Source organism: Fusarium solani (genome assembly GCF_023522795.1).
Source record: "Fusarium solani strain SB1 chromosome Unknown bctg00000002, whole genome shotgun sequence".
Lineage (NCBI taxonomy): Eukaryota > Fungi > Ascomycota > Sordariomycetes > Hypocreales > Nectriaceae > Fusarium > Fusarium solani.
This window is the reverse complement of record NW_027072155.1, coordinates 669,734-691,674: the sequence shown is the minus strand read 5'-3', so window position 1 is coordinate 691,674 and position 21,941 is coordinate 669,734. Positions and strand designations below refer to the sequence as shown.

Below are 21,941 nucleotides of genomic sequence, written 5' to 3'. Positions count from 1 at the left end.
TGGAAGGCCCACTTATCGTGATGCCTGCTGATGAAAGCAAAAATTCCTTCGCTCGGGTATTCATGGTTTCGAGGTGGTATTTGTACTCTCTGGTCCTCGGCTTCTCTTGCAAATGCAATGCAAGTTTTTGAGCCTCATTGCAATGCCCACCGGAAGTTGTCCGTTGACAGATGCTATTGCCGAGGTGTTGATTTCCCGTTTCGAGTTCCTGTTTCAATACATTTTGTTTGTCCCCTGAATTTCTGCCAAGATGGCGAGTGAACCCAAGTCAGGGGGATTGACTGGTGCCCAACCATCAGTGACGCCTCTGCCTCCTGTCGGTGCCATTGACGATGATGTGGCTGAGATCCCATCCTGGAGAAAATGGGTCATCCTGTTTGTCGTCTGTTGGATGCCTCTTCCAATGACATTTTGGAGTACTGCGATTATGCCTGCTACACCTGAGGTTGCTTCAGACTTGGACATCGCGGTGACTACCATCAACACGGTCAATGCTGGCGTTTTCGTCGCCCAGGCCTTGTCTGGCCTGATCTGGCTCCCAATTAGCACAATAATTGGTAGAAGGTCAACATATCTTGTTGCCAACCTTGTCCTGTGTCTATGCTCTATTGGATGTGCTGTGGCTCCCAACATTGCAGGGTTCGGTGCTCTCTGGATTCTTGGCGGCACAACAGGGCCATTCTTCCTTGTTGCCGGACAGACCATTCTGGCAGACATTTTTGAACCGGCAAGTTTATCCAAGAGATTATTAGTGTTTAATATTAATGCCATGTAGACTGTTCGCGGGACGGCTGTTGGTTTCTTTCTTGGCAGCTGCGTTAGTGCAAACACCATCGGTGAGCAACCCCACGGGTCACGCGACATCACAACTAACCATCTACAGCCCCACTGATTGGTAGTATCATTGCCACCTTTACCAGCTGGAGAGTCATTTATGGCGTCGAGGCCGGCATGTCCTGCCTTGGCTTGATTCTCACCTTCTTTTTCATCCCTCGGGCAAGCGAGGTCGGGAACCCCAAGACTGCCGAGGCTATACGTCCCAAGACACGAGAGGACATGATCCGGACATTCAACCCTATGATTGTGTTTCGGCAGTTCAAATACCCAAAGGTTCTATTGGCTGTATGTTGCATCCACTCGATGATAAGACGTTTCTGATACCTACTAGAACATTGCTTGTGGCCTGTTGGCGTTTAATCAGTACGGCCTCTTGAGTTCGGTCCGGCGTGTTGTCAACCCTCGATTCAACCTGAACTCTCCTCTTGAAAGCGGTCTCTTCTACCTCGCTCCTGGCGCCGGCTTCTTGGTTGGCAGCACGCTTGGTGGGAAAGTGTCCGACATCACTGTCAGGAGATACATCCGAAAGAGGAATGGGCAGCGACTACCAGAGGACAGACTCAACGCCAGTCTGCCTTTCATTCTTTTGGTGCTACCTCTAGGCACTCTCCTATATGGCTGGAGTGTACAGAAACGCATCGGAAGCATGGCTTTGCCTATTGTGGGTTCCTTCATTCAGGGAACAGGACTCATGGCGTCGTTCAGCGGGCTGAACACATACGCTGCTGGTAAGTCAGAATTGCACAGCCTAGGGGAAGGCGCTAATAATTCTGTAGAAGTTCGTCCGGTATACAGAACGGCGGTCATCACGGGCAAGTATGTTGTTCAGTACAGCTTTGCCGCGGGAAGTGTTGGCGGAGTCGTGCCCTTGATCAACGGCCTCGGTGTTGGATGGGCTTTCACCATCAGTGAGTATTCCATTATTGGCCGAGACTTGGAATATGTGCTAACTTGATGAAGCTACATTCGCGACCATTATCAGTGGCACGCTTGTTGTGCTGATTTCCAGATTCAGCAGAACATGGAAGCAATAAATAGCGGCAAATGGCTTGACAACTCACCATCAAGCCTGCCATCTAGCAGGGCACAGGAGATGGCCGAAACAGGATACGACAACGAAAAGTCTGCTTGACCTTTACAGGTTTGATACGCGAACCACGAAACGACTCTGCATCAAATGGAAGGCATATAATGTTTGGATATAGACTTTGCATACCTACACAAAAGTGTTTTAAGTAGAATAGACAATTAGAGGAGTAATCTTATAATTATTTGGGTTGAGGAACAGCACCGAGTATTGACTGGCGATCAAAGCAACGCTCAATGTGCGACTCAAGTTGAGGGTGACGCTGATTTATGCTCGACCTGGGACAAAGAACGACATCTTGTCATGCCTCTGACTCTACCACGGCTGACCTGGACGTATTTTTACGAGATGGAATATTAGAATAGTGTGGGATTGACTCAGTCGTGAAAAGCGAACTCGACACAGGGTAGAAACGCTCAAGGACCAACTACCCGGGGGCTACTTACGAAAAATATTTATCAAGAGCTCATAGGTTGCCTCGTAAATCTAGTCAATACTAGCTCACTCGTTCACTAACCGTCGTCCCAATTTGCAAGGGCATCAAAAGACTAAGTAATAATATGGAGACATGATTACCAAGACGCCCAAATATAGAGCCTTGCGCTTGCATATCCGATCACCATCCTACGATGTGGGGAGGCTAACGTTCGCTCGCGCCCTTGGCTTGACATTTTGTAGTCAATTTTGACATTTTTGACATGAAGCACGCTCCACCACGGTATTCACGGGGAGCATTTCCGGGCTGTTTCGGCAATAAACGGGACTATTTTCCATGAACCTTGAGTCAACCTCTGCTATAACATGAACTTTCTGGCCACTCTGATCAGAGATTCCACACACTGACACAGTTATCACAATGGCCTCTCTCGATGCATTGGACCAGAGTGCAGAAATAGCAGCCATCAGTGCTTCCTTCAAAGCCGTCTTTGACAAACTTCTTCAGTCCACGCAACAAGTTCGCCATGATCCTATGTTACGGGTTGCCCAACCAGCAGACGTCCCTCTCCTCAAAGAACTCAGCACTCCCGGCCAACCCAACGACATAGACCAAGCCATCCAAGATGCCTTCACAATCTCCGACTTTCGCCTCCGAATGAACAACCCCCGCTTCTTCGGCTTCGTCCCCAACCCCGCCTCGCCACTGTCCTGGATAGGTGATTGCCTCTCGAGCGCCTTCAACTCGTTTGCGGGGTCCAGGCTGCAGGGCTCGGGAGTAGCCGTAGTTGAGCAGACGTTGCTGGAGTGGCTGGCGGCGCGTGTGGGATTGCCTGATACTGCGGGCGGGATTTTCGTTTCTGGGGGGTCCATGGCTAATATGACTGCTATGGTTTTGGCGAGGGATTGTATTTTGCCTTCTGGGCAGGAGGGATTTGGTGTTGCATATGTGTCTGATCAGACGCATCACTCTGTGGTGAAGGCGCTGAGGATTATTGGGATCAAACGCGATCGGATCCGTGTCATTCGGTCGAATGACTCCTTCCAGATACAGACCGCAGCCCTCAAGGACGCCATCCAAGCCGATCGAACGGCAGGACTCATCCCTTTCGTCCTAATTGGGACATCAGGGACGACCAATACGGGGAGTGTTGACGATCTAACGGCTCTTGCACAAATTCGAGACGAAGAGGGCGTATGGCTTCACATCGACGGTGCCTACGGTGCATCTGCCTCTCTCGCCGCTACTCGAAGCTCAGCGGTCAGCGGTCTCGGCCTTGCAGATAGCATCTCTTGGGATGCGCACAAGTGGCTGTTTCAAACCTACAGCTGCAGTCTTATTCTTGTCAGAAACAAGATCAACCTGGCAAAGGTCTTTACCAACGACGGCGACTACCTCCGAGACGCACTCGATGACGAGGAGATTCCCAACTTCTGGAACCTTGGCATGGAGTTGACGCGGCCGTCGCGAGCTTTGAAGCTCTGGTTCACGCTGCGCGTCCTCGGAGTAGAAAGACTGGGACTAATGATTGACCATGGCTTCCGCCTGGCAGAGATTGCTCAAGAAGAGGTGAAAAAGTCGAAGAATTGGGAGGTTACAAGTGCTGCGAGCATGGCAATAGTGACATTCCGATATGCACCACCGGGAAAGACGGACGAGGAGCTGAACGACCTAAACACGGCGATTTCGAGAAAGTTGGTCGAGGGAAATATCGCTGGGATATTGACAACAAAGCTACGAGGGAGGGTAGTTCTGAGAATATGCTCGATTAGTCCGTTATTGAGCGGTGATGAGATGGCGGGCATCATTCGACAAGTCGATAAAGTGGCAAGACAGCTGAATCCTTGTGTCTGATTGATGAAAGACAGCCAGCTAGAGACATAAAGATCTTGACTAGAGTTTCCAAAATCAACAAGATAAACAAGCCCATGATCAAGGGCGGGGAGCTGCCAACATGTAGGTGAGACACGGCAAATGATAGTGAGCGCCTTTTCATATGATGGTCTGAAGACCGGGAACTTGATATTGAGAACGACACGCCACAATACCCTTGCTATTCTTCAAGCCGATCACTTCCGACAGGTTTTCAACTACTTGGTACGTAACACGAGGTACCTAGGTTCAAGGCAGTACCATCTTCCCTAATATATGCTCATTATTTTACTAGGCATCACTAAACTGTCCTTTCCGCTCTGGCAATCGTGCCGTGTGATCTACAAGCAGTGTTCGAGCTTCAAGCCCAACCAGCCCCGCAGGTATGCACAGTTTGGGGCGGCAGATATTGTCTCGGCGTTTCTCTGACGCTAGACGGCCCAAAGAAGAGCACAAAATACGACATCTGTCTATCCTTCTTTACAATTGTGATCTCTATAAGTATCTCCAACTTCCCCCCTCGAACTCTTTCCTCCATCATTCTCTCCATCCTACCTCGCCTTTTGCCTTATTTCCTCAGCACCCCCAATCAGACGCGATGAAGTTTCATTACATATCGGCAGGGCTCGTCTACTTTCTTGCCACTGCGTATGCTGCTCCAGCAAGAGCTCCCGACAGCAGCTCTGGATCGAGACCCTCAGGGAGGCCATGTGGGGACGGGATCGCATCTAAAATTCACGACGCTGCTCATTGCGTCTTTTTCTTTATCCCGGAAGGAAAATCCCGCAACGACGCCCCTTTTGACTTTGCACGTTGCTGCCCGTGGTCGAAAGGCTCCTGAAGAAGTGTATTTTCGACTATGTGGTTGAAGCCGCTTAGCTAGCCGCCCAAAATCAGTTGAGTGATATACCCATGAGCCTTTTGCAGAGCTTCCTCTAACTTTAGGGGGAAGATATGGTCCCCGTGCACAGAGAAGGTCTGCTGTTTTTCTCTGGTATACGTGTTTTGTGTAGCCGAAGTGGCCTGCTCCTACGCCATCTGATGAGGGCCTGGGCGGACTCTGGTATCCGTGGGAAGTTTTGATGGAAACTGAGTGTTTTGTTACATGAGAGTCAATATGATACGAAAATAATAACACTTGAGTTAGCTATGGATTTGCTCTGCTAAGTGTTTGCGTCGTGATAGATGCACTGCTGTAAGAAATGACTTGACCCAATGCGGCTTGTGCAGGTGCCGACCCCGTCTCGTTTCTCCAACACAGGCCCCTAACACGAAGGGGGCCGCCAAGTTCATTTCTCTACCACTCATACTAACCACTGACCCTGCTATTTACTGCCATACGGATAGATACTAGTTCTTCGCTATACCTCTCAATCTTCTCGTCCGGCCGTCTCCTGGTCCCTTCGCTGCACAGGCTCTTCGTCCTTGTTGGGGAAGTACTTGAAAATGATGGGCAAGACCGCGGCAAGGATGGCGGCGGTGCCGAGAACAGCATTGGAGGCTGCGAATCCCTTGAGGTTGCGGGGTCCTTCAGAGGCGGGCCACAAGTAGCTTCCGTAGATATAGCTAGTGTGACCGAAAGAGTTGACAAAGGCAATGGCAATAGAACGCTTTCGCTCTGGCCTGGCCATAACCTCGCTCGTCCAGTTGAGAATCAGTGGTACCGTTGTGAACATTCCACCAATGAGGAAACACATCATGACGTACTTGACAGTGTTGTTCCTGACAACAATGGCGATCAGGCACGACAGAGCCGAAATGGAAAGCAGACCAGTTATGTGCCATCTGCGATCTTGAGTCTTATCCGAGGTCCAGGACCAAAATAGCTGGAAAACAGCACCGCAGGCCCAGATAGGGACCGTCATCCATTGGGCGGTTACACTGGTGTAGCCGAGTCCCTTGAGCATGGTGGGGATAAAGTACGAAATAGTCAAGCCCAGAATGTTACAGGTATAGAGAGCTAGGAACAGCCAAGTTCTGCCGTCCTTGAGGGTTGCTGCAACGGCTTGGAAGGGTGTCAAGTTATCCTCCTCGGGTTGAACAGAGGCGCTCTGGTCGTGCAGGATGCGGACGTGGCCGAGAAGTCGTTGCTCGGGAGTCAACATTTTGGAGTTTCGGGGGTAGTCGGGAAGTACAAAGTAGAGGCCAAATCCGCAGGCAACGGTAACAACACCTTCAATGAGGAGCAGCCATCGCCAGCCTGGGATTCCACGGGCTCCTTCGAGCCGCGAAATAACGGCTCCAGCCATGATGCCACCGAGGGCGGGCGCAACACAACCGGAAGTGTAAAAGATGCAGAATCGTTTGCCTGACAAGTCAGCCACAAGATGCACGCTGTTGGACTTGCTGAATGCTTACCAACTTCCTTCTTGGTGTACCAACAGGTCAGGAGAAACAGAGCACCAGGAAAGAGACCGGCCTCGATGGCACCAAGGAAGAAACGGCCGGCAAGGAACGAGGATGGGTTCTTGCTCTGCGACATTCCGATAATCACACTACCCCAGATGACACAGATGGTAGGCAGGTAGATAGAAGGCTTGATCTTCATCAACAACATGTTGGAGGGTACTTCGAACAGGACGTAGGCGACGAAGAAGAGAGATACGAGCAGAGAGTATTCTGGAAGCAAAGGGTGATTAGTGTTGGCGATTGATGACTGAGGGTGTGACTTACGGTTCTCGCTGAGTCCTAGATCCTCACTCATTCCTGCAGCATTGGCATTGGCCTTGAAAAATCATGTTGGTTGGGCTCTCGGATATCCAAGGGAGGGACTCACAATGTTTCCTCGGTCGAGGTACGCAAGGATATACATCCACCAGAGAAGCGGAAGCAGGATCATGTCGGCCTTCCTGACTAGTCGCCTTTCCTCCGAGGTTCCTGGGACATAACTCTGGAGTGCCGCGACAATTTCGGCATCTTCCAGGGAAAGTTCATTGGCGGAAACCTTGGTCTCCTTGAGGCTGTAGTTGGAAACGCGATCGTGAGCCTTGGGCCCCTGATCTTTGGATGTAGAGTGCTCCATCGCTGAGCAGGGCTTGCAAGAGTAAGTTGATACGATGGAAGTGTGCGAGCACAAAATTGATCAAGTCTGGTAGCAAATGCTCCAATGCCTGTTGCAAGATGAACATTCGAAAGCCCAGGTGGTTGATCAGGTTATGTACCCCGTGTGGGAGGTGTTTTGGCGAGCGGGAGAAGTTAGCCGCTACGCAGGATCATGAGGGGTGACATACTAGTCAGTTAGCTTTGCCGGGTTCAACCCCAGATCCCGGATAAGTTATCAAAGACGGGAGATAAGCTGGGGTTTGTTGGATCCGCTCTGCCAAGAGTCTATCCAACTGTCTCGAGATAAGCGTGCACTGTTGGTAGAGGGCGCGCTGGTTGAGAATTAGGTTACCTAGAGTTCGAGCCTCGATTCCAGCTCGTTCGTATACACAAGTAATTCACCACTCCAGGATGGATATTATGGTATAGATGGATCCTACGCTCACCTTTCTTTTTCCCTCGACCAAGAGGATTTGCGGGGAAATGACGAAGGATCGCCATGGTCACTCAAAGGCAAACCCCGAGCGTGGTTCAAGTCTGGTCTGAGTTGCGGGGAACCCGGCACGCTACCGGCACGCAGACTCAAAGCGACGGCCCGGTATCTTGGTTGGCGGTCTGGGGTAATGCAGCGCTAATGGCGATAGCTGCAAGAACTGTTGCAGGCATGGCATGGATACAGCTGGGATAAGGTTATGGTGTGCGGCAGGAGTCGAAAACACGCGTCGTGGTGGAACGAGTATAGTCGAGGAGCCTGGAGACGGCCTTGGCCAGAGCCGGGTGTGCCGGTCAACGATCTGTCATTACAATCCTCGTGGACCTTGGCATTGAACTTCAGTACAGGAGGGGCAAGATCTTGGTGATGGGCAAGACGCTCAAGGTCCGGTGTTCAGCATTGGATTTTAATGCTGGTTTATCGTTGTGTTCTTTGCTACTGTGCCCGACGGGGACGTCATTGATACCAACATTAAAAAAGTTCCGGTGTATTGGATGATAGATTCTCTTAGATGTCATTATGCCTGGATCATCAACCCGGTGCTCTTTAGACTTTAGGTATATGTTGTGTCTTGTTTATCTCAATATCATGATACCAGCTAGTTCTACCTCCTCCTCCAAGCCTATGATGAGCTCGCCGCAGATGCTGCCACAATCTGGCGCGCCATGTCGGGAAATGTATCAGCCGTGATATCCATCTTGCCAAAGACGCCCTCGCAAAGCTCCTTCTCCCAAACAGTGCAGTACGCAGCCTTGAATCTATAGACAAATCCTGGTCAGTAAGTACAATTGTTAGGGTAGGGATATAACTTACCCTGCTAACTGTGCAGCAGTCACATCCCAATTGTGAGCGGCTGCAAACCACTTCTCATCATCACCCAGACGGTCCAGCATAAGCTTATACACCCGGGGATCAGGCTTGCCAATCTTGAATCCGTCACAAGAGACGAAGTTCTCCATGGGCATATGGATGCCGTTGTGAGTGAAGTAGCCGCCCACGCGCTCCACATCACCGGCCGTCAACGCCCAGATAGTGAAGCCGTTATCCCTCAGTATCTGGAAGCACTCGGCAATTCCGGGGCGTGCTTCCAACTTCATGTACTCCTGGAGGATATACTTCAAGTCGTCGTCGTTGGCGAACTCATGCGGCTCTTGCACACCTGCCATGTATAACATTCGGTAAAAGATGCTGCTAAAGACATCTCGGAATGTGATGTAGCGGCCGTTCATGCTCAGATAGGTATACTCGCGCTCAGTGACTTCGATCCAAAGGTATCCAAGCAGACGAGGCTTGATGCCTTGCTCGCGCAGCTTATCGCCCAGCCGTCGGTCAAGGGCGTTGAACATGGCATCATACGACACACATGTGCCAACAATGTCGAATACAACGTGTTTATTAGCCGGAGACATGGTTGAGTCGGTAAAACACGGAGTGAGAATGTGGTGTTTGTGGTGAACAAGGGGGCTGGGTAGGCAGGTAGATGGCTAACTCTAAGCTTCCGATAAAGGCTTGGGCCCTATAAATGACAAAACCAGCTGATGATTGTCGGTGCCTGCTTGTGCCGGGGGCTAGAGAACTAACTGAGTTGAACGATGGATTCAATGTTACCGGCACGCAGCCGGCACACCACCCCGCAGAAGGAGGTGGATCCTAGTCACTATCATTTGTGAAGTTGTGTCGACGTCACCTATCTCTGCATCATTCGCCTGTGTTATCTAGATACTCTCCTGTCAATGTTGGTCTGAACAAGCTTCGCGACTTACCCTGCCGATCTTTCAATTCTGTTAACGTTGATATCAGGCAAATTCCTCAGATACAGACCCGACCTTGACCATCCGTCAAACAACCGACATGACCAAAGATCAAATGGTGCCAGCCGCTAACCCCGTCCCTTCCTTTTGGAACGCGGAGCCTCGCCCCCTGGATGATTTCCGGAGTACCAAAGACCTTCCCTCCGAGATAGACATTCTCATTATCGGCTCTGGCATCGCCGGAGTGGGCACGGCCTACCATCTGCTTCAAGACAGCTCTTTCAAGGCCTCTATCGCAATCCTCGAAGCCAGGAAGCCAGTCTCTGGTGCCACTGGACGAAACGGAGGTCATGTCAAGCCAGACGGATTCCTCAACGTCCAAAGAACTGCCAAGATCTATGGCGCAGAGGCAGCTGCCGAATTGGCCAAATTTGAAGCCGCCCATGTATACGCGGTTAAGGATCTCGTCGAAAGGGAATGCCTTGACTGTGACTTTAACGTCACTAGGGCTTTGGATGTTTTTCTGGACCCCAAACATGCAAAGCAGACGGAAGAAGCGTACAGAGAGTTGGTAAAAGCGAATGTTGTCGATCTACACGATATCGCTTTTACGCCCAAGAAAGACGCAGAAAGGGTAAAGCACCTCGTGTTTATTCTATTGCACTCGAAACAGCAGCTGACAGGTATAAAAACAGGTTTCTGGTGTCAAGGGCGCGCAGTGCTGTTTTTCCTATACAGCCGCCCACTTGTGGCCATCAAAGATGATCCATCAACTCCTACAACTTCTCCTCGACAAAGGCGTCAAGCTGTACTCTCACACGCCCGTATCTTCAGTCTCGTCAACTCATGATAGCAATGGATCATGGACTGTGACAACCCCCGATGGCTTGATCAAGGCTCGGAAGATCATCTACGCCACCAACGGCTATACCAGCCACCTACTGCCCGAATACGCGCGCTGCATCGTGCCAATCAGGGGTATCGCCTGCCATATCAGCAGCCCCAAGGGAACTGACACGCCTCATCTGGTCAATACCTATGGTATCCGCTTCGATGCACGCAACAATGACTATCTTATTCCGCGCCCTGACGGTAGCATCATCGTTGGTGGGGCCAGACAGCGGTTTTGGCACAACAAGGAGCGATGGTATGGCACAATACGAGACGATGAGCTCATTGAAGAGGCTGTGTCTTATTTTGATGACTATATGCAACGGCATTTCCGCTGCTGGGAGAACTCGGGTGCTAAAGTAGAGAGCATCTGGACCGGAAGTAAGTTGGAACTGCTACAACTACCGACGGCTGCTAACACGAGCACTAGTCATGGGTTACAGCGGAGATTTTATGCCTCACGTTGGCGAGGTCCCAGACAAGCCAGGTCAGTTCATCATTGCTGGTTTCACGGGCCATGGGATGCCACAGATTCTGCTTTCGAGCAAAGGCATGGCGGCCATGGTGCGTGACGGTGTTTCATTTGAGAATTCGGGTCTACCTCGTATCTTCAAGACCACCAAAGCCAGGATATCCTCAAAAAGAAACCTCATGGAAGAAAGTCTCGAGCCTTTGTGGAAAACGGGGAGGGAGTCAAAACTGTAGATAAATGGGAGGAGATGCGGTTTAGGATAGAGAAATGAGCGCGAGAGAATAGTGTCCATTCAATGCTACAATCACTCTAGTTAATTTCTCGTCATGTAAACACCCTAGAGCTTTTTTCTTGACTGTTTGCCAACACGTAACCGTTGGCCTTGATAGGTATGCTGAACAATGGTGTTCAAGGCAATCTAGATGCCATTCTGTGAGAACCTGGGACAGCCCCTGAATTTGCTACTCGCAACCCCTGTCTTCATTCAAACACTTGATTGTGCCTGACCTCACAAGGATAATGTTATTGAAGCCAGTGATAATGGTTTGGATAGGTGGGTATCTGAATTAGGCAGTATTCCCGTCGATCTCCGGCCCGGCACGCTTCGGCTGACATTTTCCGGCACGAAACCGGCACACAACACCAAACCTCAAATCGTAGGAACCTCCCTCTTTCAACATCCCTCCACTAGACCAGGACCTTTGTTTACCAAGCTGATTGGACTGATTTGCTCAGCGTGACGCAATGTCGAGACCCACCGAGGCAGATCAGACTGTTGATGACCGGCAGCCTCCGGGGTCACCCCAGCCGGCACGCAACGAGATAACCGTGGCCGTTGGGAAAAAGCCAAGGGCTGCACGAGCGTCAGTGCTCAGATAGCGCATCATTGCGTTCCATGGCTAATAGGACTCACAGGTGCGACCATTGCCGGCGCCTGAAGGAGAGGTGCACTGGCGGAACCCCATGTGACGGGTGTATCAAATCCAAGCGCCAATGCGCCTTCACCAACGCATATAGACGATCAAGACGGCGGCCAGAAATACAAAAGTTGGCGGAATCGATTAACCCAAGGGTGTTTTTCGATATCGATAGGATTCGCAACTTGGAAGCCATCGTTCAACACTTTACGAATATTCAGGATTTCAGCCCTACTCAGCTTGCGGAGACGGTGGCAGCTCTGTCAACGGATAAGGGGAGCTCGCCTGCGTCACGGGACCTAGCGAACCTGCAACGTGATGAGGCTTCCGACGACACTCCCAGCAATCAAGGGACGAAAGACGCTACTTCCATCCTAGGTATGCGGTTTTAGATAACCAAGTCATCACAATGTTGCTCATCACTTCGCAGCCTATGAAGAGTTCTCTCATTCCGACTTTACTCGCCAAATCCAACAAAAATTAGGCCCTGACTTGGAAAGACCCAGCACTGTAAGAAGTGTCCTTCATTGTCAATATGACATGTGTGGAGCTAATTGTAGCCACAGGATCCGACAGCCAGCGTGGCCACGGCCGAACAGTTGCTATCGTTCCCCTTTGTCGTCCAAGATGCTGTATCTCTATTCCCACCTGCCGAGGTCGCCACTACATTGCTGGACATCTTTTTCAACGTAGCTCAGACAAACTACTTCTATGTAGACGAAGAGCATATACGGAATCGGATATCCGACATATATACCCACGTTGCTGCGCCACTCACAATCGCCGACGCTCCATGGGTCTGCACGGCTCTCATGGTGTTTTGCGTCAGCACCCAGTTTGCGCACCTGGTCAAAGGAAGACAGTCCAATACGGGGGAGGTTGACGTGACTTCGGCAATCGATGACGCCCTTGCTTTGTCTTTTTATCGAAAGGCAACAGCCATGATCCCCGATCTGCTGACTATCGGGAGTGCCCAATGCGTGCAGGCCTTCATCTTGATGGGAGTGTACACGCTCCCGGTGGACCCGGCAGGACTGGCCAGCAGCTATTACGGCATTGCTATGAAAATAGCGATACATAACAACATGCACTTGAAAAGCAAGTCCAAGACGCGAGACACCGAGATGCGCAACCGAATTTGGTGGACGGTGTATACCCTGGAGAGGTGAGCCAAGCATTTTTCTTGTGTACATGCTCATATAAAGTTCATTTGATGAGTCTACTCGTGCTTGAAAAAGGCTTTACTGGAAGGCATAGAGTCACTGCTTGAATGAAGATGCGTATTGGTACAATTGGCCAAATATCTGACTACTCACAGGCGTGTTTCCATCTTGCATGGCCGGCCTGCATCCATTCAGAGATCCCAGATAAGCACTGAGCTCCCAGTTAATAGTCTTGAATTACAGCCATCCGGAAGGCCCAATACGTTTCATAACGCCATGGCCCAGAAAGACCTTACTGAGATTATGGAGGATGCTCGCGACAACATGTTGGTTCTTTCATCCCGAATTCTGCTACAAAGCTAACTTTCTAGCTTAATGATTAAAAGAGCAACTCCAAGCTCGAGCATACTAGTAGCTAATGATGCCCTCAAAGTAAACCAGGCATTGGAGACATGGTGGGATAGTCTCTCAGAAGAGACCTACTGCAAGGACTTAACGCCAGGCCAATCACTCTTTCGATCCAACATACACCTCGCACTCACATATCATCTTGTGCATATCTTCATTGGCCGATCTTTCATGTTTGACGATTCCGATGCTGATAAGCTTGGTCTGCACGGATGGGTCAACGCTCGCAACACCCTTATAAAACGCTGCATCCAAAGCGCCATTACATCCATCCAGCTCTGTCAAAAGCTCCATGATGAGTTTGGGCTTTCCAAGTCTTCATATACCGAGTTCACTTCTTGCTGTGCTGCGGTAGTAACTTTGATAGCTCAACGCATCCTCAGCAAGACGGTAGAATTCGGCGACATCTGCGACCAAGGAATCACATTGCTGAAAATCATGTCCGGCGGCGTCTTTGCCAACACCAAAAGCTCCGAGAAGCGGGGCCTGGAGATTTTGGAAATGGCACTGGCCAAGCTGGGAGCGAGTCATGGTGAAAGCCCGTCACTGGGTGGTGCAGGTTACGATCAGTTTCGCAACTGGGTTGCGTTGCAGGTTGAGCCTGAGCAGATGCTTGGACAAGAGCAAGCAATGCCAACGATGGAGTGGGCGTATGGCAGCAGCCCGGGGCAGGGGTCGTTTCGTTCAGAGGAAATGAACTTGATGCCCGAGTTTGTTCCTACTAATTTTGCTGAGCTTGCGTCGCTGCCCGGCCTGGAAAACTACTTTCAGAGTTCAATAGGATAAGCAAAGACACAATTTATTTACAAAATTTAGACATGCAGTGCGATGAAGGAACAGTGAACCCTGTGAGAGACTGGACTGTTCCCTAGGTCCGTTATACCGCGAATGTCGAGCGAGCCTCCCCTGAGTTTTCATGGTAAGGAGCGCTTCACTGTCAAGTCTAAACATGAAACCAGGCGCCATCATGTCACGCTACAAAGATCTTATTGAACGGGTCTTTAAACTCTATTAAATATATAGATTGCTCATTATCTCCCGGGGTATCATCTCTCATCTCCCAATCCCTTTCATCGTTTGGTTGCCACCACCTCGACTATCATGTCCTTCTGTACATGTATCCCAGCCGTATTTTGATCCGTGTCCTCGTGATATGGACTCGATATCACGGTACGAATACCCTCATGGCTGTGTACCGGCCTAGGCACCGCGTCGAAATCGCCAACTTCCGAGACACCACTTTCGATGTCTGCTAGCTGATGGGTTGAACTGGTCTCGTCATTTTCCTTTTCCCTATTTGTTCTCGATATTGTAGCCAGTCGGATAGCACGGCTTGGTCGACTGATGGGTTGGCTGCTGTTGCCGCCGTAGTAGGAGCTGAGGAAGCGGGCGGGGAAGATGTTGCGGATGACAGGTCGAAGTAGGGGGAAGCAAGCTATTAGAAGCAGTTAGTCAAGAGGCTAAACACTGGCTTAAGATTAAGGGCTCTTACCAGATACAATGGCAATGTTGATCTCGACGGATCCCCAGACGCAGTACATACCATAGTCATGGGGCATTTGTGTTGACTTGGGGTTATAACTGAGGGCCTCGACAATAGCGAATATCGACGCGAGACAAACACTATGACAGAGTTAGATGCGACTGAATAGTAACAGAGCCCAGGAGTCACGTACATGGAACCAACAATGAAGAGAGCGGCCACAGCAATCTTCTGGCCGATACGTAGGCGGAGTTTGAAGACCTCGATGATGGGCAAGACCAAGATAGCAAGGTCCATCAAGAAATGTGTAAGCACCGTGCTAAAGAAGAATTCCGTATCCCGGATCCTACAGACGGCATGGGGAATCGTCTTATCCCAATATGCCTGTACCGGGAGGCAGCGAAAGATGGTCATGAACGTTCGAACAATGATCCAGATAAAACACATGGTGATCATGATCTGCATTGGGAGTCGGATCGATGATAGCTGAAAGATTCGCCAGTAGAGAAAGAGGATAGCCAATTTCGCAGAGGCGATCGCAAAGGCATATGTCAGGGAGTTGAAGAATCCGATGAATCGTCCATTGTGAAGGATCAGGTCTCGTTCGGCATCGCTGAGGTCGTCGGGCATGTATTGGCCAAGGTACCAGTGGATGGTCCCTGCAAGGAATTGTTAGACTCTGAATGGTGTGTATATCGTAGGTTGGTTTGTACATTCTAACACGGTCGCCGAGTAGAGGCATCCAAATATCTGGTGTGTCTGTAAGCATGTTGATCGTGTCTCAAGCGGATGGAGAACCCACATAGGTCAGCACACAAAATGTATCATCCCACCACCAAGGCTGCTTTGTGATCCGCCGAGCCATGAAGCGCATCACCATGGCCACCGATGCCGCGATCCATGTGATGGCCGTCGACCAGTAGATGTTGGGCTCGAGCCCAGCCATGGTTGAGACTGCAATCCTCGAGAAGTTGAAGCTTTCGACGACAAACACAACAATGACGAGAAGCGCTTGCCACCAGTTTAGCTGGGGTTCCCTCACCTTTTGGCTGAGGATCAGCGCTTTGACTTTGGGCTGGTAGGGTGGCTGGCCTATCAACGAGACTAGACCCCCATCATTGGACCGTTGACGTGAGGACCTGACTCGACGCGACAAGCCACATTGGCTGAAATCAGAGTGGCAGCAATGTCCCCAATGGCCTTGGCGGGCTGGACTCGAGCTGCGGTGCTTGGCTGGGCTGTTTTCAGGACTCACGTTTGAGCTGGGGAGTCGATAGCTAGATCGAGACCGATTTGTTGGTTCGGTTCATCGGCAGCGACGGCTTCACGGTAGACCAAGCCATTCAAATGCCACGGTTGAGACAAGAGTCATGCAGAGGCTTTTCTCGAGAAATCCCTTTTGCCAGGTCTCAGCCACGTCTTCTTACCGATCATTCTGGACGCGCAAGTGAAGCCCCTTTTGCATTCGAAATCAGCCACTGAAGAACACGCGAGATAAGAAGCGCACAACAGCTGCCGCGTCCACCCCGGCAGTGTTGGATCCGGGGTCTGGGAAACTCTAACTCGGACCCGCGCGTGGTCCGCCTCAAAAACCCCAGGTTATCTATCGCTAAGCCCTGATTTGACGGGTCTCGACTGTCCCGATAGCCCTGCGAGCGATAGCAACGCGGCCTGAAACCATTGTCATGTCGGCGTTCCTGGGACTCGAGTCAGTTGAACGTGAAATCGGGGATCTGGAAACAGGGCCTGTTCTCAGCTGAGCTGGTGGTGTCCTGCAGGGCGACGCAAGATGCAGGGACACCAACCGCGTAAACGGCCACGCTGCTGCCGTTGCAGAAGGTATCCACTCCATATCTTCAGCTCCTTGCTTTGATGTCATTCTTGAAGAAACGCTCAGATCCTCTCAACTCCACCGTAGCATTCCCCCTTTGACCGTGCACCACGGCCCGGGCTCCTGGTTCTTCACAGACGCATCGCTTAGGTCTGTTGACAGATCTGATCGAGCCTAGCTTCTTCTCCGACCCACCGACGGTGAGGCAGCTAACGCGTGGTGGCTGCAGCGGATTTTGATAACGTGCTGAGGTGGACGATTAGCCTGGTGTCCTAGCACCGACAGCTCGGGCCATCCAGAAGACCGTCCTCTAGATCTGTCTATCAGTGAACGGATCGCAGAATGTCATTCTTTCTTCAGGGTCAAACGGTGCCGATCAAGGAGGGTGACATGCTTTGGGGGTCCGACACGTGTCGAGCGATACGACGCGGCCGCCGTGGCTTTTCTCCCGTTGCAAATCGGCAGGCAAGCTAGAGCTGAATGGCTGGGCTTAGCGCGGTTGGCGAAGTGGGCGGCCGCGCGGGTGGTCGTCCGCAGTGAGGTCTGAAAGCAAGATTGCAGTTCGAAGGCTTTTCAGTGGTTCATGATACTATTCCCATGTGAGTGATAGTTAAAAGGTTGAATCGACGCGGTTCGTCTTGGAAGTTCAGGGGTTGTCATGGTAGTGACGGCTTTCAACGGAAGCCATTTTCAGCTCGCTTGGACCCAGGGGCATCAATCATCACATCCGTGCCAAACTGCCCAAGTTGGAATTTCTTAAAGTTGATTCTGGCTCTAAGGTCTCTATTTCCGCCCCCTCTCGCTTGTTGGGGTGAGGTTGGCGATATTTCCGCTCTTGGCAGTTCCCCATGTGGCTTATGGGTCAGTCGCTCAGGGGCACCATCTGCAAGAAATAGTTAGTGTCTAAAGCCCCTTGATAGGCAATCTTGCATTGATGGAACCGATTGGAGATCCGATGTAATCATGCATTTCATCAGACACGTGCGGTTGAGGAGCCGAACAGTTCATGGCGATGATCAGCCACGTGGAGTCGGAAATGCGGTTGGCATTTCAGCAGTCCGTGCAGTGAAGGTGCGTTACTCCATCGTATCAGCTATCAGAATACTCAACAGTGCTCGCAGTATTTTGATCCTAACCCTCGTAAATACAGGTCACCGTTAACTGATGGGGACAAAGGGCCTGAGCGTTCCATCAGGCATGGCGCAGTAACTCCGTCACGACCTACACCTCGCAAGGTCAAGTACGTGTCTCAAAGCGCATCAAGTACGGCAATTCGTTTTTCTCTGGCGCCTGCTACTCTTTACACACCGTTTAATGTTTCCCTATGAACCCAACTGATGTTAGCAGATTAGTCTGAACTGAACCGAGCTCAAGCTGTCAAGTCTCCCATTTGCTTTCAAAGGCTTGTTCCACTTGCCATCACTTTCTTGCCCCACCTTTTATAGTCCTTCTTAAGATTTAGCTTCAAGGAGATGGTGCTGGGGGGTGAAAAAGATTACTGCGTTGAAATGGGCGCAGAATGTTACAAAGACCCAATGCTGCAGAACATAGTAAGCAAAAAAATCGGTCGTTACAAATTGGATATAGCAAACAATTTCGGCTTCAAATTGTCCTTTTAAGAGCAAACACTGCGCCTTGAGTACGTTGAAACCATCCAAACTCTTACTATTCTTTGACCCAAAGAGCAGCATACATATCGTGGTCTGAATCCAATGTATACCCACTTACCAGCATCAACCGATATCCTTCACCCACCCATTTGTTGAACTCATTTTGGTAGTCTTCTGAGGACATCCGATGTCTCGCAACCCAAGGGCCACTTGGCGATTTATCCCAAATCGCGGCATAATAATCCACATTATCGACCACATAACCACTGACATGAACAAGACGGAAGCCCTGGCCCACATACTTATCCGAAAACTTCTGATATGCAGACGTTGTCATTCCATGATGTGCAACCCATGTAGTATTAGTCGCCGACTTCTCCCACAACGCCGCATACAACGCTTGATTGCCTTGCGCATAGCCGCTAACATGCTTCAACCGGTACCCCTTTGAAAAAAAGGTATTAAACACCTTCTGGTATTCAGAAGAGCTCAAGCCATGTCTAGCGACCGGCATGGCGCCCGCAGACTTGTCCCAGATGGCTGCATAACGAGCGTCTCCCGCAACGGTGTATCCGTTGACAAGACGGAGCCGGAAGCCCTTGCCAGCGAGAGCATCGAACTGGCCCTGGTATTCGGCACCGGTCATGCCATGCCTCGCAGCCCAATCCGAACTAGAATTTTGGTCCCAGATCGCTGCGAAACGCGGATCACCGCCGACAGTGTAGCCGCTCACGTAGGTGAGACGGTACTTGTCGTGGCACATTTTGCCGAATGTGTCCTGGAAGGTGGAAGAAGACATTCTGTGTCTAGCTTGCCACGATGCAGCATCTCGAGCAGTGATAGAATGGTCTGCACCAGTGTCGTCTGATGCTATGGGGGTGGCCTGTGAGGGAGGGCCTGTTACAACCATGAGGGCAAAAGCCCAAGTGACAGCAGATAGGAAAGCTGAGATCATTGTGGCAGTCTCAGTTTCTAATCGTGGAGGTTGCAATGAATTTGAGGGACTGGTGGTTTGGCCAGTTGTCAGTACCTGGCATGACGACTCGCTTGGATTGGCTCTGCGTCACCTTTCTCAGTGGAGATGATAAAGGAATCTGCTCAGAGCAACTGATTGATGGATGCCAACCTAGGCGATATAGAACAGAGAAACCAAGCGAAGGATAAGATTCCTCGCCTGTGCATCTTTTCATTCTATTTATGCTGGAGCGCCAGGCCGTGATATCGCCAGCACAACTCCACCATGGCTGCCTATATTTAGACCTCGAAGAAGGCTGCTATAAATAGACACCTCTATTATTATAGGACTCCATGCACTCGCAGGATAGCGAGCGGGCGCGCTGCTGTGTTCGAGGGACGCCTGTCTTCTGGAAAGGGGCCGAGGATATCTGCCAATGAGATTCAGAAACAGACACAGGTGCTGCTAGTCTCTCTAAGTTTCAGAAAAGTTTTCTATGAATAGTTCTCGTCCTAGTTCGGGGTCTTCAACTCGTATTCAAACAAAGTTGCTACTTATAGCACAAGCCCGGGTGTTCTGGCCTAGACTAGGGGAAGATTTCTATACATCTACGAATGTAGGTCTAATATTAGTAGAATGTTCCATAAATAGTTCAAGATCACGACTCTTAATTTGTAGTCAAGCTGTAAGTCGCCACTGAGTACGTATACACTACGAGAGAGCTTTCAAGTGGACTAGTGGCTCAATCCGTCTCTGTTGCAGAGATTCTATTTCAGGCTTCTAACCTGACCGAACCACGGAACAGGATACTGCCACACGTACCAAATTCCGCTGTTGTGCTATCATAAGGAGCCATCTCACAGATTGTATTTTCGAGATGCCTCTTGGTTCACAGTGACTTCCTTCAAACTGGTTGGATTATGTTCGCGATGTGTTATTCTCAACGAAACCTTCACTAAATACTAAACATGACTCAGTTTTACGGAAACCTTGAAACATCTGCAGCTGAATCAACATCAGTTGTCGTAGCCTTGGTGCTAACCGACCCCGAAGCACCCTCCACAGACGAAGGTCGAGCAGCCATTATCGCAAATCAAGAAGATGCCCGCGCAGTGAACATCTGCTGGCTTTGGAGAGCATGGTCCAGCGCCTCCACCGTTGCAATCACAGAGAATCTTCTTTCCTGTGACGCAGTAGCCACCGTCGCCCCAGTCACTTCTCCCCGCCTCGTGCCATCCTGCCGGGCACGCCTCCGGATCGCAAAACGGCGCAGTCCCGCTCCAGAAAGCCGCGCAAGTATCGCCGCCAATGCATTCGCAGTAGACTTTGTGTCCGCTCCAGCAGCAATGGCCACCACCACATTCATCGGTTCTCGTCTGGCGGGTTCCGGGAGGGCATTCTCCGTCGCAAAATGGTGCGGTGCCGTACCAGCCAGGTGAACAGGCCATCACTCGACCTAGAAAGATGTATCAGATTCGACCTTAGGTGTGGACCAGGAGACTTGCTTACCAAGGCCGAGTAGACTAGATAGCATAAAAAATCGCTGCATTGTGGGATCATAGGAAGGAACATTGGTTGAATCAGTACGATTGATCTGCAGGGAGGCCTGCTCATACTTATAAAGCTGTATCCATAGGAGTGCGTCGTCAGACATTCCCGCGTATCCACTTCTGGTATCTCATAGCCATGATTAGCACCCGTCCAATGACACACTTCCTGAGTCAATTTCCCCAAAATTAGTAGCACGCTTCCTTTCCCGCGGTGTGACACCTAGCCAGGCTCAACCCGTTTCTTTTCGGGGACAGGAGTATAATGGGGCAGCCTATCATTAGTTAGCCCCCTGGGTACGGGGCTTTCACTTCGATCAATACCTACATTCTTTTGATCGTACGCAGCTGAAGACTAAATTTAGATTTTTGACACTTCGCATTGATCTAAGAATAAATATGTATTTTGACATGCCAATTGCTCAGTGTATACCTCCTGCTCTATCTGCTTTATTTAGGGTGTTGGCTTTGGTACCACCCATGGTGATGTCGTCGAACTGGGGCTCTAACGTGGCCTTCCGAGGTGCTCTCTTTGGACCAAATCAGCCTAACGCATTAGCTATGGCCTGATTCACATCTATTGACTTTGAGTGGAGTTAAAAATAGACGAATTTCGGGATAGCGATATTCGTGAGTTCTTGGATGACAGGAATGTGTATTTCCGGCACCCTGTTTCGATAGCTCCATTATCTCGAGTAGACTGATTCAGTGCTAATGTCCCAACACCAAAGAGCCCTTGGTTCCCTGGCTGGACGTGGCAAGCAGGTATTCTCGTCGTCATATCTTGTGTCTGGATGACAAGCCCGGCGCCTTCGCCTCCGCTGGCGAGACGTTCACCTATATGGCGAATTGTAAGCTTTCGGAGTACGAGGCAGGCTATTAGATAAAGGATTTATTTAGATAGACCCTTTGGAGATGGGATATATATAGAGATAGCGTAGCTTAGGCCCCAGCGGGAATGAAAATATCCCTGCCATCCTGGGCTTGGCTTTCAATCCAGTCGGGCGTGTTGTGGTTTGAGGATGATTAGAGTTTACTCTTGAATGACTCTACTTTTAATATTATATTAGCATGACGTGAGATTTATGGATTTCATTAAATCCTTTAAGTAGGTCGATGGCGGATATTTAATGGTAAAAGGGTATA

At 50.4% G+C, this 21,941-nt stretch overlaps 8 protein-coding genes across 8 annotated transcripts; 4 read left to right on the top strand and 4 right to left on the bottom strand.

Moving 5' to 3' along the window:
* Positions 1-250: 250 nt before the first annotated feature.
* Positions 251-1,969, top strand: MRS44_004187 (uncharacterized protein; the record flags this gene model as incomplete). Its single annotated transcript, XM_065622092.1, has 5 exons — positions 251-731; positions 884-1,122; positions 1,169-1,565; positions 1,614-1,749; positions 1,798-1,969. The coding sequence occupies 5 exons, from the start codon at positions 251-253 to the stop codon at positions 1,967-1,969; spliced, it is 1,425 nt and encodes a 474-aa protein (XP_065478164.1).
* Positions 1,970-2,780: 811 nt separating this feature from the next.
* MRS44_004186 (uncharacterized protein) lies at positions 2,781-4,214 on the top strand (the record flags this gene model as incomplete). The annotated part of the gene is made up of 1 exon (XM_046277684.2): positions 2,781-4,214. One exon carries the CDS (start codon positions 2,781-2,783, stop codon positions 4,212-4,214), a length of 1,434 nt encoding a protein of 477 aa, XP_046125649.2.
* A 1,388-nt stretch (positions 4,215-5,602) lies between these two features.
* Positions 5,603-7,254, bottom strand: MRS44_004185 (uncharacterized protein; the record flags this gene model as incomplete). Its single annotated transcript, XM_046273129.2, has 4 exons — positions 5,603-6,540; positions 6,591-6,851; positions 6,906-6,957; positions 7,009-7,254. The coding sequence occupies 4 exons, from the start codon at positions 7,252-7,254 to the stop codon at positions 5,603-5,605; spliced, it is 1,497 nt and encodes a 498-aa protein (XP_046125648.1).
* A 1,135-nt stretch (positions 7,255-8,389) lies between these two features.
* Positions 8,390-9,176, bottom strand: MRS44_004184 (uncharacterized protein; the record flags this gene model as incomplete). The annotated part of the gene is made up of 2 exons (XM_046271663.2): positions 8,390-8,525; positions 8,581-9,176. 2 exons carry the CDS (start codon positions 9,174-9,176, stop codon positions 8,390-8,392), a joined length of 732 nt encoding a protein of 243 aa, XP_046125647.1.
* A 442-nt stretch (positions 9,177-9,618) lies between these two features.
* Positions 9,619-14,155, top strand: MRS44_004183 (uncharacterized protein; the record flags this gene model as incomplete). The annotated part of the gene is made up of 9 exons (XM_065622091.1): positions 9,619-10,201; positions 10,257-10,790; positions 10,840-10,973; positions 11,617-11,744; positions 11,797-12,176; positions 12,229-12,308; positions 12,365-12,963; positions 13,192-13,287; positions 13,348-14,155. The coding sequence occupies 9 exons, from the start codon at positions 9,619-9,621 to the stop codon at positions 14,153-14,155; spliced, it is 3,342 nt and encodes a 1,113-aa protein (XP_065478163.1).
* A 284-nt stretch (positions 14,156-14,439) lies between these two features.
* Positions 14,440-15,798, bottom strand: MRS44_004182 (uncharacterized protein; the record flags this gene model as incomplete). The annotated part of the gene is made up of 4 exons (XM_065622090.1): positions 14,440-14,804; positions 14,862-14,992; positions 15,046-15,511; positions 15,669-15,798. The coding sequence occupies 4 exons, from the start codon at positions 15,796-15,798 to the stop codon at positions 14,440-14,442; spliced, it is 1,092 nt and encodes a 363-aa protein (XP_065478162.1).
* A 2,550-nt stretch (positions 15,799-18,348) lies between these two features.
* MRS44_004181 (uncharacterized protein) lies at positions 18,349-19,248 on the bottom strand (the record flags this gene model as incomplete). Its single annotated transcript, XM_046282738.1, has 1 exon — positions 18,349-19,248. One exon carries the CDS (start codon positions 19,246-19,248, stop codon positions 18,349-18,351), a length of 900 nt encoding a protein of 299 aa, XP_046125643.1.
* A 968-nt stretch (positions 19,249-20,216) lies between these two features.
* On the top strand, positions 20,217-20,687 carry MRS44_004180 (uncharacterized protein; the record flags this gene model as incomplete). Its single annotated transcript, XM_065622089.1, has 1 exon — positions 20,217-20,687. One exon carries the CDS (start codon positions 20,217-20,219, stop codon positions 20,685-20,687), a length of 471 nt encoding a protein of 156 aa, XP_065478161.1.
* Positions 20,688-21,941: the final 1,254 nt, after the last annotated feature.